This window comes from Fundulus heteroclitus, chromosome 1, assembly GCF_011125445.2.
Source record: "Fundulus heteroclitus isolate FHET01 chromosome 1, MU-UCD_Fhet_4.1, whole genome shotgun sequence".
NCBI classification, from domain to species: domain Eukaryota; kingdom Metazoa; phylum Chordata; class Actinopteri; order Cyprinodontiformes; family Fundulidae; genus Fundulus; species Fundulus heteroclitus.
The window spans coordinates 23,689,805-23,703,615 of NC_046361.1; the positions used below are offsets into that span (position 1 = coordinate 23,689,805).

Genomic DNA, 13,811 nt, shown 5'->3' on the forward strand with positions numbered 1-13,811 from the left:
TCGAGGCGCTCATGGATGGTGGTGGTTGGGAGGGACACACACACACACACACACACACACACACACACACACACACACACACACAACGACACGTCTATGTATAGCCCAACACGATCTACAGTAGAAAAGATTAGGGATGATTATCCTCCCTCGCTGCGTCTGTTTCTTCACTCTCTCTCTCTCTCTCTCTCTTTCTCTGACACCGGCGGCAGGACAGGGCAGAGAGGTAGACTTTCAGCTCTAGCCCACAAACACGCAGTGAAACCGTAGACGTCCCCTTATGCATTTTTAACAGCTCAGCAGATGATGGGAACAGTTTGGTTGGGACGCTTTGTTCAAAGATACAGAGGCTCCCAGTGACCAGGTGAGTCCGAAGCGCTCTCTGTTTTTATGTAAGTTGTATTTGTAGAGATCGAGACATTTGCAAATTTTACCTGCATAAAAACAGCAGGAGCTGCGCATTGGTTGGCTGTTGGGGTGAGACGTAGCGGATGGTCGAATGTTGTTTACACGAAGTCTTTCTATGGACCTTTAACGCTGAATCAGCTAAATGTGGGGATTCTTGGTTTTACGTCTTCAAAGATGATCTTTTCGTTGCGACACGTGGAAGGAAATGTTTTCGTTCAAAAATGCGCACGCTAGAGGAGGGGTATTTGCCAACGCAGACTCAAGTTTCCTCCTCTTTTCTCTGCAGCTGTAAATGTTGTTTCCCCGTCACTCTCAAGCAAAGGCAGGGAGGTACTCTGCTACCTGAGGAGGAGGGCTTGCCCCTCGGCACCTCGCTGAACGTCCATCAGGCCCCGTGAAGGATATTGAAAGAAGCTTGAGGTGCAAACAGGAAGACATTTGGGTTTGATTTAGGAAGATTGGCCTCGGGACGTTGCCTCTTCGGGCAGAGATTTGGTCGGTAACAACGGGGATGCCCGGCTCCAGCAGCGTCAACGTGGAGGGCTCCTGTGAGGCCCTGTGTCGAACCCTGGTTTCCCAGAAGGGTCTGCAGAGAGAGACGGCAGACATCTCCCAGTCCGTCCTCTATACGTCCCTCATGGGCCTGCTGCTGGTCACCGACAACGAGGTGCGAACAAACTCTAGATTAAACCTTTACCCCAGTCGGTCGAGGCAGATGACCGTTCATACTGAGCCCGGTTCTGCCGGAGGTTTTCCTTCCCGTTAATGGGGAGTTTTTCTTCCCACTGTCGCTTCATGCTTGCTCAGTATGAGGGATTGCTGCAAAGCCATGTACAATGCAGACGACTCTTCCTGTGGCTCTACGCTTCCCCAGGAGTGAATGCTGCTTGTCGGGACTTTGATGCAATCAACTGGTTTCCTTATATAGGACATTTTTGACCAATCTGTATAATCTGACCCAATCTGTATAATATGATTGAACTTGATTTTGTAAAGTGCCTTGAGATGACATGTTTCATGATTTGGCGCTATATAAATACATTTAATTGAATTGAATTACCTTGTCCTCGAACCGCAACCGAACAACGTTACTATAATGTGGATTTTGTAAATTTGTGAAAAAGATACGGATCATTTGAAGAGGTTATGGTGCGGTGCTAATCAAAGCGCACGTGTTTACGCACCTGTCAGCACTCCTTGCACCCTCTAATAGGATAAAGGCCTCAGCCTGACCCCTTTTTTTTTTTTTAGCCTTGCTTGTTATGCTAATGACATAAGAAGGCTAAATCTGTCCTGCCAAAGTTACACACAGACCAAAACGGCAGGGTCAAGGCAGACAGACGCATGGAGCACAGCCAGGGGTCAAACAATAGGACACACAGCAGGCCAGTTACCGTATAGCAATATGCTGCGCCTGCACACACAGCACCGCTTCGGATTCGGGTTTAAACTTTTCTCTCATGGCTTTCCGTTCATAGAAGGAGCCGCTTGCTGTCGGAAGTGGGAGAGTTGGCCTTAGAAACATTGGGAACACAGTAAGTGCGACGGAGACGGCACGCAACCCTCCGTTAAGTTTTGCACCGGCATGCTGATGATTTTTTTTTTCTCTCTTCGTTCTGTTTGGGAAAACAGTGCTTCCTGAATGCAGTGGTCCAGTGTTTGTCTCACACACGCGTACTGCGCAACTATTGTCTCCTAAAGTCTCATAAGCAGGAGAAGTTTTCAAAAGAGGAGGCGAAGCTGATGGAAGGTAGGGGTCTGATTTTTGACTTTTTTATTTTTTTTATTTTCCCCGTTCGTGTAAAAGAATAAAGGAAAAATCTCTTTATTTCCACTCTTCCTACGGCAGCTTTCTCTCAGGTGCTCTCAGGCCTTTGGGATGTCAGGGAAGGAGACGCCGTTGTTAATCCTCGACAGTTTTACAGCGTCTTTAAAGAAGCAGTGCCTTACTTCAGTGGTTACAGGTAAGAATAATTGTATCAAAATTAACCATTTCGATGTTTATAAATTGAATTTCGCAACTAGTCAATCTTTCTGGAGAAGTAAAAACGTTATTTCCTGGGAAATGGAAATAACGGATTTCAAGGTTTACTTAAAATCAATGAAAAGATCACCATTTCTGTGTAAATTGGAAGTTAGCAAAATTAGGAATAAAATATTCATATTTTTATTGGCAACTCCTGGTTCACTGAGCAACAGAATCAAATGATGAAACCACGACTGTCAACACTTTTGCTTTGACTAGACCAGCAGCCTTCCAGGACTCTTCTGGTTATTCTGGAGAAAAGGCTGCAAAAGCTCCCATCTGATGATTGATTCACTAAAATAATCATACCTGCGTTCAATGAAACTTCTGCACACGCAGTCCCAAATTTACAAGCACATCAGTGCTGAAATTAAAAACAAGTAAGTCTGAATTATTTGGCTCTTTTTCACGGCAAAACTCCTTTCGTCCTTTACAGCCAAACAACATAAAAGAGACAAAGTTAAAACATTTTAAGATAAAATAAAAGTACTAAGAAGCTATAGTATCATCAAGTAAAATCAGATTTGGCTACCTAAGTGCTTATTAACAAAGTTGTTGAGTTGACACAATGTTGATGAAGGGAGAGCTGGCTTTCAAAGCGACCTGCAGCAACAAAAGCTTTTTTTTATTATTTAGCCTTGATTTAGTGACATAAACTCGTATCATCTGTCAAGATCACGGTGATTTCAGGCTGGAGAGTTTCAGCCCGTCCAGCTTGAGAAAATTATTAAACAGCTGTGATTTTATACATTTCATGCAGTTGTCTGGGACTGAAACCTTTGAGATAACAGATATAAGAAGTAATTAAAAACTGACTTGATTCTGCATAGCAGTGATTGGAGAGATCACTAGATAATAAAAAAAAAGATAAATGGTGCCAAGAACTGAACGCTCTGCTTAACTGCAATAGATGATTTGACGTTTGATTTGGACACAGAAATACTTACAGTAACTATAAAGGAGAGGCCAACCTATTCAGGGCTTTGTCAGGTAGGTCTGCCTAACTTTGGTTGTTGTGAGATTCACCTCATGTCGTCCTCTTCGTTGCAAAAAATAATCTCCTGTGTTGTCCTTGAGATTAAAAAATGTGTTTGTGTCTGTGTTTGAATTTACCCCAGTCAGCAGGACGCTCAGGAGTTTCTCAGGTTCCTTCTGGACAAGCTGCATACCGAAATAAATCGCAGGCCTTATGTTAAAAGAACAGGAAAGGAGTCTGACCAGAAATGCGTCAGATTTAGGTATGAATTGGAAAAGAAAAATCTTATCCGTGTATCTTGGATCTTTCTGAACACATAATGTATGTTTTCCCATTTCTGATCCCTTGCAGAATTTCAGAAGAGGCCAATGTCATGTGGAAGAAGCACCTGGAGAGAGATGACAGTATAATAGTAGGTAAGGAGGCCAATTCATTCATTGTCATATGAAAAACAACAACAACAAAAAAAACGCTCTGAGACATTAACTGACATTAATTCTTGCTTCGCTCTGGACAGACATTTTCTCAGGCCAGCTGCGGAGCTCCCTGCACTGCTCGGTTTGCTCGCATTACTCCAACACGTTTGATGTGTTCTGCGATCTGTCGCTGCCCATCCCTAAGAGGAGCTGCAGAGGGGAGGTCTCCCTGCAGGAGTGCCTGGACCTCTTCTCTCAGGAGGAGAAACTAGACAAGGAAAACTCACCAGTAAGGAAAAATGAAACTGCACAGGCTTTTGACTGTGGATAGTCCAGCCTAGTCAACTAGGTTTAGACAAAACAACAAATCTGGGGCCTCTTGTACGAAGCGTGGGTTCGCACACAAAACGATAGGGGGGAAAAAAAGCATATTATAAATTAGAAAGCATATTGATAATTATCAAGAAATTCAAAACATATATTTTAAGTGCAGCCCTGACCATTTTGTGCTGTTGCTTAGCGACTAATTTTTAGATATAGACACACAAACACTGAATTTAAACTCAACCCTTTATTCAACCAACTTTTTTACCAAAACTTCAAGTATTTAAGAAAAAGAACGTGTGCTTCCTGAACCCTTTAAAGGGGGCGGAGCGTTCCTGGGTCTGCGCTTGTGATTGGTTGGTAGGATGTAGCGACTGTAATATTAACCTACATGACAGGCTAAAATGTAAAATGAAAGAAAACTGTTCTATTGGACTTTTTATTGACCCTTTATTTCTATCATCAATATACGTATATCGATCGATATGTATTGTTATTGAATTATCGTTCAGCCCTAGTCTAAACCTGTGCAAAGATGTAGAATCACGTTTAGCCTCATACAATGTGACACACCTCAGAAAATTATGGAAACAATCTCAATCTGATGAAAACTGTAGATATTCCTCTGTTTCTGTCACAGGTAGATATAAATGAGCACCGGTCATTTACGCATGAAATGCATGTAAAACACCAAAAGGTCGCTTTCATTCTCACTGGGGAAAACAACAGGATTGGATCAGCAGATTAATTCCTAATAAATCAGGTGTGATGATCCCTAAATTGGAGACAATGACATGTGAATAGCTGCGTAAAGTTGGTCCTAATTATGGAACGATGGCGGCGTTTGCACCGCTGGAGTTCACGGTCGATGGAAGAATGCAGAAGAGCGTGTTTTCAGAGATCTCACTAACCTGCTGAGTGGCTTATCAGATGCTTTAGATTGCCCAGTGCCCAAGCATTACAGAGGGAAAGTAGGAGGAACAGTGTGCCACTGGTGCCGTTTCAAGTTTTAACTCCGCTGCATTCTTTGCGACCGGAGCTTTTCAGAGTGGAGGTGACTAACAGGTCGGGTTTTTTCACAGTCACCCCTGAGCCGCCCCAAGCCTGTGGTATTGGATGGCCTCATCCATTTTCTTTAGACTTCCTAATCAAAGTATGGGAGACATATAGCGCGTTACGTTTGTCCTGTGTTGGAAAATTGAACAGGAACGGACCCTAAAGTCCGTATTGCGATTCAGGAAGTCTGTGTAACAGGATGGTACCCAACTTCGCCATTCATGATGGCTGATACTCGCAGCAACACTGAGCAAACCCTCATACTTTGTTTGTAGCAGTTCTCTGTTATTTATGTAACATTTCAGTGTTCATCAGACGGGATGTTTCAGCCCTGGATATTTGCACAACATACCACCTAGAACAGCGTCATTGTTGTTGTTCTAACAGCTGTGCGAAACTGAAACACAAAAAGGCGGAGATGACGTAATCTGCCACTCGTTGGTTCCGACCTTCGAGGCAAAAAGGAACGCACCAATATTCACGTCGTTACAATTTAATGGGTCGCTGATGTCACTCAAGAACCTGTTGTCCGTCCATCCATCTTCTTCCGCTTATCCGGGGTCGGGTCGCGGGGGTAGCAGCTTCAGTAGGGAGGCCCAGACATCCCTCTCCCTGGCCACTTGGGCCAGCTCCTCAGGAGGAATCCCAAAGCGTTCCCAGGCCAGCCGAGAGACATAGTCCCTCCAGCGTGTCCTGGGTCTTCCCCTGGGCCTCCTCCTGGTGGGACGTGCCCGGTACACCTCACCAGGGAGGCGTCCAGGAGGCATCCTGACCAGATGCCCGACCCACCTCATCTGGCTCCTCTCGAGAACCTGTTGCTTTGCTGTAATTCCCAACAATTACAGCATCGCCAAGATAGCGCTGTGGGAAACCCTGCTGTTAGTACGTCATATGCTTCGTTGATCTGATTGGTTTATTTGGCCCGTCTATCACCAACATAGGCCAATCAGCTAACCAGTATTTTCGGCCCTTCCCAAAATTACTTCAACGGAAGGTTTCCAGATGGATATGCGGAGCAAATCCATCTGGCGGAGTCAGGTTGGGTACCTTCCGGGTATTTGTACTGATTTGCTTATCTATTTAGGGGTGGGAACAGGGCGGTCCAAGAAACACATGAACCTACACATAATTTCCCACACATCTGGATTTATCAAGGTTTGGTTTTGTACCTCTGCGTTGTTTGCGCACCGCAGGTTTCAGGATTTCTCCCTGCCGCCAACTTTTTCAGTATGAGAGCTGCGCACCCTTTCGTACATGAGGCTCCAGGTCTTTAAACACTGTTTTTAAAAAAATATCTATTTCTTTATCTTCCAGATGTGTGAGAGGTGTAACAGGCGTACCGAGTGCACCAAGCGGCTTTCCATCCAGAGGTTTCCTCAGGTCATTGTAATCCGTATCCTTGGCAACAACTTCTGCTTTAATAAATAAGACAACCAAGAAGTCAAGTATATGTGCAAAAAGGCATTTTACGCTCATACTTAACAGCGTCCAATAGATCTGAACCGTTTCACAACATCCAGATGGTCTATCAGTAAAAGCACAGTGTATGTGTCCTTTCCCCTCAAAAACCTGGACCTCGGACCTTATGGACCAGTTGACTGCGGTAACAAAGACTTTTCATCAATTCGTCTATGTGCATGTTTTGTTTGCTTGACAATATTGTTTTAACAGAAACTGCAATTGTGAAAAGTTAAAATGTTGCAAGAAATTTAGAAGATTTAGAATAAATTAAAGAAATAAATTAATGCAGAATGGAACATAAGCACTAGAAGAAAAGAAAATGTATTTGCTGAAGAGCTTCCAGCTGAACCAGAGTTTCATTTATATTCTGATCTAATTTTACTCCCAAAAAATGGAGAAACCACTTATTTAGATAAGTAACACTGACATGGTGATTAATAATATTGATGGTGAATAAGGATACAATAAATACAAGAAAACATTTTTCTATACGTTCAAAAGCTCACCCATAGCACTTTCCAGATTTTAATGGGATGGTTTTTGATATATTAAAATGTTAAATATTACATTTGCTTGTAGGAAGTAGCTTATTTTGCAATGTTGAAATCTAAGATAATTTTAAAAAGCTGAGAAAATTCTGAGTCAAGCTGTAGCACAACCAATCCATTTAGTTGAGCTTATAATACAATAAAATGTTGTTTGTCTTTACTGCAGAATGAAATGTAAATTTTGAATTTTGTTTAGTAATTGAGGTATACAACCGTAACCGTTTTCTGGCTAAGGAATATATATATATATGCTTTACTTGAGTGTAGGGCTGGGTGATATGGCTTAAAAATAAAATCCCAGACTTTATTATACTAAAGATGCTTAATTGTTTTTTTTCTACCTTTTCGTTTCACAAACCAAAATTAAAGAAATAAGCTTCTATTTTAAGCATTTTGTCGGGGAGTTGACCTGAATTCAAAGTGCAACTAAATACAAACTGTAAAACAAGATGGCGGCCCTGCCATCGTAAACAATGAAAATATAACAAAAATGTTTGCTGCTTCTGGTTTTACACAAAGAGCTAAGAACAGACTTCACTCATGAACTTCAAACTAACATAAAATAAGTAAATGAGTAAATTAAAGTGTCTGGTATTATGGTTCAAACGGTTTCCTTTTTACAATATTTTGACAGATAATATACAATATACTGCTTCATTCACTCAAGATCCAAGGCAGCAAATTTGTAAAAGCAAATTTTTTTTAATGCCAAAAAGTTCCAACCTTCAGTTGATTCAGTAAGTCATCCATAGATATAACTAACATAGGTTATTTTAGATGGGCTTCACTTCTCAGGATAAACCTGATGCATACATCTACACTCTCTGGTTTTGTACTCCTGTTAATATTCATCCATTCATCCATTTTCTAACACGTTTATCCCTTGTGGGATCGCGAGGGGTGGTCCCACAAGGGTGTCAACAATACATTTCATGTTTTTATTGTTGTTCTTTTATTGTAGAATATTGTTTTTGATATGGTAAAAAATGATGGAACTGTCTCTTGGCTAAAAATAAAATAAAACAGAAAAAAACCTTTTGAAGCTGCTGAACTTGGAACATGAGATCAGAGGTCATGGCACAAATGTAGCAAGCATCCTTTTTATTCTGGCTCTGGTTTGCCTGACATGCTGTAGCTTGTTAATGACCAAGACTTAAAAAAAAATAAGACATCCAGGAAATTTATCACAAAGTTTTGTCAAATTAACTGATCTTTAATGGCCAAAGTTTATTTATTTATTTATTTATTTATTTTTATTTTTTTTACCCCTCAAATTTAAATGTGATACCTCTATAGCCGCTCCTTAGCCCAGAGAAAAAACCTCCATGTTTGTCTCCACAGGCCCAGTTCTGTACGACTTATATGCAATCTGTAACCATGCTGGGACCGTGAACATGGGCCACTACACGGCCTGCTGCCTGGATGAAAACGGATGGTGCTTCTACAATGACTCCAGGTGAGACTGTGATCTTCTAACAACTGTACATCTGAGGCGGTTTTCTGTCAGGATGTCCGCCGTATAAACTTCTCTTCTTAGAGTTTGCTTTTCTCCCCCTACAGCGCAACCCCGCTCACAGAGAGCCAGCTTCAGACAAATCAAGCCTATGTCCTGTTCTACCAACGCAGCAACAGCACCGCCACAGTCAGGAAATAGTCCTGAAGAGGCAGCCGATCGGAGCCACCTCGCCTCCGGTGTCCAAGGAAACTAATAGAAGCAGCGGCTGTTTTATAGCCATGACATCAGCAGCGTAAAAACAACTTCTCAATCTCAATGAACCTTTCCTTATGCTTTAAAGGACAGGGAGAGAGAAGGCATGTTCGGTCTAACGGGGCTTTAACGCTGGCCGTGCTGCAGAAGCATCTGGGTCAGCTATAGCCAGGCAGTCTCTGCGTGGCTGCTCTCTGACAGGAGACAGAGCGTGATGAATACGATGCACGTCTTCGTAAAGAAGGGCTCTTACTGTGCGATATGTATGATGTAAGAACCGTATATTAGTACATCATCAATCATGTTCGCCTTTATGAACCCTAAAAAAAACGAATGGATAAAATATGATTGTTAGAAATAGAAACGGGTCGTGATTTATGAGACGGAACTGTGTGCAAAAAGGTGAATGACACCTTGATGATTGTTGTAAATAAATTCTCATGAACCTTTTAAGTGGTCACGCATTAAAGCATAACTTTTTGAAAGATATAAATGTTGTTTGTCCAAAGCTATTTGGGTACATTGTTGCGCATTTGTTGAGAATTTTTTTTTAATTTGAATAAGGAACCGCTTTTACAGGAGAGAGTGGATTGATAAAATGTCAGTGTAAAAGGCTGACTGAAAGGTGAACTCATCACTCAGCATCTGTACTGTCATAGAAGCCACATGTGGGAAAAAAAACAACAACTTTGGAGTAAAGACTTATATTCATGGTAGGGCTGAACGATATGGACCAAAAAATAATATCTTGATATTTTTAGGCTGAATCCTAATATGCGATATTGATCTCGATATGTGTTTCTTTCCAGAAAGTAATTATTAAAAGGCATCTCTGAGTTAAAGCTTTATCCCAAATGTCTCACAGGCACATTTAACAAACACCTGTAGATAAATATGACAAATAGCTGAAAAATGACCTACCAGAATACATAAAAGTATAATTATAACGTCATGTAAACCATCTCAATACTTTTAAAATATCTGTATATTGCCCAGCCCTAATTCTTAGTCTTCAAATATCTTCTAAGATGGGAAAGGGCAAGGTTATCTCCTGATGAGAAAAGAGAATTGATTCGGTTGATCTTGAAACCTAATTAAGAACTTGAGGAAACGGGGAAACTAAATAAATTATAGAAGCTTGTCATGGCATTCCTCTTTTTTTTTTTTTTTTTTTTTTTTTTTTAACGTGTCCTGTCTGGCAGTGTAGTATTAAGAATTGCTGTCTTAAAGCCAAAGAGAGCCCAACAAATTTACTTTCACGAAGGGAGCATTACTGCTTTTGCAATACTGCTCTGCTTGAAAGATAAGCAAAAAACATTATTGGATATTATTTTCACATTCAATGGACACAGAAATGGAAAGATGAAAGAGGAAGAAAGGTAGAGAAAAAGATGAGACAAAATACTAAAGGGGAGAAAATGTGACATGTCAATATAGATGTGGATGTTGTGCATACCAAGATGACGCTGTAAATTTTCAACTTATCTGCAAAAAGGGGCTGATGGAAAACACAAGTAAAGAAAGTAAAATCAAAGCTATAGTTAACATAATACTGACATTTAAAATAAGCAATAGGAAGATATTTGCTCAAGAAAAATATCTTCTCCTATGTTGCCTGCCTCCATGAGCCCAATATGTGATTGAGTAGTGAAAAAAAATCTACCTGCGCTACAAGTGATACTTTAACAAAGTCCAGAGTTGAATGAAACAAAAGTGAAAAATTAATGAAGATTTTCGGAACAAGGTTATTTCCATCTGCCAGAAGGCAGCGGCTGGATGCAAAGAAAAATTACCTGATGTTATCGACAGTGTACACCGGCTGGGTCGCGTTACGGATACAGGTCGTCCTTGAGAACTGATTATCCAGTTCTCCGTGAGAGAACTCCACTCCAGGGATACGGTATGGAAAGCGGCCAAGCAGTCATCCTTTCTGAAAGCAAACTACCTGCGTTTCAAGGAGAACTTCTCCCCTGAGGGCTGTCAGAGAAGAAAAATGCTCATAAAGAAGGAAAAACAGCCGTCTACATCGGTCCCAAGGCCTTTGTTGTTGACAAACGAGGAAAGAACTTGAACCATCTAATGTCTAGAAGCTATTCAACATGAAAAGAAAAAAAAAAGTTCACAATTAACCGTTAAGTCATGATGTAAAAATATTGAAGAGGCTCCATTTAAAAATTGTATTTCTCTGTTGGGAGAGTTTGTTAGATTTTCCTGTAAACTAATTTTCAGGGTTAAAAGCTACAGCGCTTAGTAGCATTTCTTTCTTTTTAAAAAAAAAAAGTAATTTCACTCAATGCTCGAGGGTTAAGAAACACCAAAAGAAAGGCAACTTTTTTATATATATTAGAAATTTTAAAGCTGATTTTTGAGTTTATACAAGAAACTCATTCGACTTCAACTGACACAAAATTCTAGAAAGCTCAATGGGAGAATGAACTATGGCTATCACATGGCTCTACTTAATCAGCAGGTGTGGCAATATTACAAAACAACTTTCAGTGGAGATGCATTATGCTCAGTCTTAGATACATATGGACATTTTGTTTTACTAGTTGAATCAATAAATGAAGAAAAACAAAAACTGAGAAAAAAATGCAACTTTATGAAAGATTGAGGAACGAGATAAACTACCTATGTGGAAAATATAACATGAATATAATTGGTGGACACGTCAATTCCACTCTAAATGATGCAATAGATAGATTTCCTCCAGAGGATGATGTAAATTCAAACACGGTTCTAGTACACTTGTATGGAGGCATAAAAGTAAATAAATACTTCCGAAACTAAATTTACATGGCAAAACAAAACAGGGTGCCCTAAATCAAGAATACATTTTTGGCTGGTGTCTGACTTAATTTCTGATGAATGAAATCTGATATTCTTTCAGCTCCTCTGCTGGACTACAAACTTATTCTTATTGAAAGAATTAAATCAAATCAGTACAGAAAAAACATCCAATTACATCTTACAGGAAATTCAACACTTCCCTTTTTGACAAAAAAGAAGTGGAAGAAAACATTTAAAAAAATCAATAACAAAGTATTGGAATACAGCTTGCAGTCAGAAGGCATTTAGTAAAAATCGGGAGCTCTTAAAATGAGAAATTGGAAAACCATTAATGAAAACTGTAGCAGAAATAGCACAACAAAAAAGAAAAATAGAATCGAAGTTAATTAAAGAAATCCTCTCTTTGAATAGTATTCTACCAGAAAATATATCTGAGGAACAAAAAGTTTGATCGAACCAATTACAACTGAATCTAGACAGCATTTATATTTCCAAAGCTAAAGGGGCCTGCATTCGATCGAGACAGAAATGGTTAGAAGAGGGAGAGAAAAACTGTTGTTACTTTTTTAGGCTGGAAAAAAGACAACAAATTAATGAAAATAGTAAAGAACAATGTGATTCCTAATTACACTTGAAGATATCCAAAAGTTCATCAACAAGCTCAAATTAAATAAGTCACCGGGTACTGGGTACAGAATTTAATAATAAAAATAATCTGAACAGGTATTGCCATTTTTACATAAAGTTTAGGTTGAAAGTTTGGATTCTGGAACACCAACAATGACTTAAGGTCTTATTACACCTTAATATGTTATATGCCTGATAACAGGCGACCAATTACTTTACTACAAAATGACTGTAAAATTATTGCAGGTTGTATTGCTAAAAATATTAAAAGTACTCATGAAGAAGTGGTTGATGAAACTCAGTCCGGATTTATTCGAGGTAGCCAAATAACTAATAATATCAGATTCTTATTTGACCCGCTCGATTTCTCAGATTTAATAAAGGTGGATGGTTTTATGTTATTTCTGGATTTTATTTTTTAAAGCCTTCGACACAATTGAACACACATTTTTGTTTAAAGCACTAGAATTATTTGGGTATGGAGAAACCTTCATTAAACATTGTCAAATGTTGTATAAGAACTGTAATGCATCAATAAAATTGTCATACGGGTTCTGTAAAAGATTTTATTTGAAAAGGGGTCTCAGACAAGGGTGCCCTGTCTGCCAGTACTTATTTATTCTGGCCATGCAAATTCTCTCGGTTAAAATCAAAGAAAAAATTATAGGGATTAATGTTGCAAACAGAAATATTGTAATGTCTCAACTGGTTGATGATACAGGTCTATTTTTAAAGAACAAATCTGAAATAAACAATTCAGTTGAAATTATCAACATCTTTTCCTGTGCCTCTGGTTTGACTTTAAACATAAACAAATGTGAATTGTTCTCTATTACATCTCCTTTAAAAGGCACATTCCTCAACATTCCTATAAAAAGCAAAGTTAAATATTTAATCACAATAATTATAGATCAAAGTATAAGTTCAATAAAAAATGTAGCCAAATAATTTAAATAATTGAACAAAGATTTAACCTGTGGCTCCAACGAGATCTCTCTCTCTCTTAGGACGATCTTTATTAGTCAAAGGAGAAGGTTTATCTAGACTCATCTATCTGGCTATTACATTTGACATTCCCAAACAAATCTGTACCAATATAAATAAAATAAAATAGGAAAAAGAAATGCCATCTCATCAAGAAAAACATTCTAATAAACAAGGTTCAAAAAGGTGGAATTGAAGCCCTCGATTTCACATTAAATACCTCAAAAACCTTCTAAATAACTCATACTCTATATGGAATGCTATTACCTTATATAACTTTTATAAAGTAGGGGGATTACCCTTTCTTCTTAGATGTAAGTACAATATACCCAAAATACCACTGAAATGATCTATGTTTCACAAACAGATGTTATTAAGCTGCTCACTCTTGTATAAATGCAATTTTTCCCATCATAAATATTATATATGGAATAATGAGAACATTCAATATAAATACAACATGATTTTTTACAGGAAATGCATTGAA

At 39.2% G+C, this 13,811-nt stretch overlaps 1 protein-coding gene across 1 annotated transcript; it reads left to right on the forward strand.

Annotated features, from left to right (window-relative positions):
- The first annotated feature begins 132 nt into the window (after window positions 1–132).
- On the forward strand, window positions 133–9,412 carry LOC118563436 (ubiquitin carboxyl-terminal hydrolase 21-like). The gene is made up of 12 exons (XM_036138131.1): window positions 133–364; window positions 695–1,075; window positions 1,887–1,943; window positions 2,041–2,158; window positions 2,258–2,372; window positions 3,553–3,672; window positions 3,762–3,826; window positions 3,928–4,115; window positions 6,521–6,599; window positions 6,702–6,809; window positions 8,557–8,671; window positions 8,776–9,412. Exons 2-12 carry the CDS (start codon window positions 920–922, stop codon window positions 8,867–8,869), a joined length of 1,215 nt encoding a protein of 404 aa, XP_035994024.1. The 5' UTR covers window positions 133–364; window positions 695–919; the 3' UTR covers window positions 8,870–9,412.
- Window positions 9,413–13,811: the final 4,399 nt, after the last annotated feature.

Excerpts from the sequence above, each read along its gene's own strand:
- LOC118563436 (XM_036138131.1), top strand. The coding sequence starts at position 920 with ATGCCCGGCTCCAGCAGCGTCAACGTGGAGGGCTCCTGTGAGGCCCTG. Across the intron at positions 2,373-3,552 it reads CCTTACTTCAGTGGTTACAG|TCAGCAGGACGCTCAGGAGT; the intron begins GTAAGAATAATT and ends AATTTACCCCAG. Across the intron at positions 3,673-3,761 it reads CAGAAATGCGTCAGATTTAG|AATTTCAGAAGAGGCCAATG; the intron begins GTATGAATTGGA and ends GATCCCTTGCAG.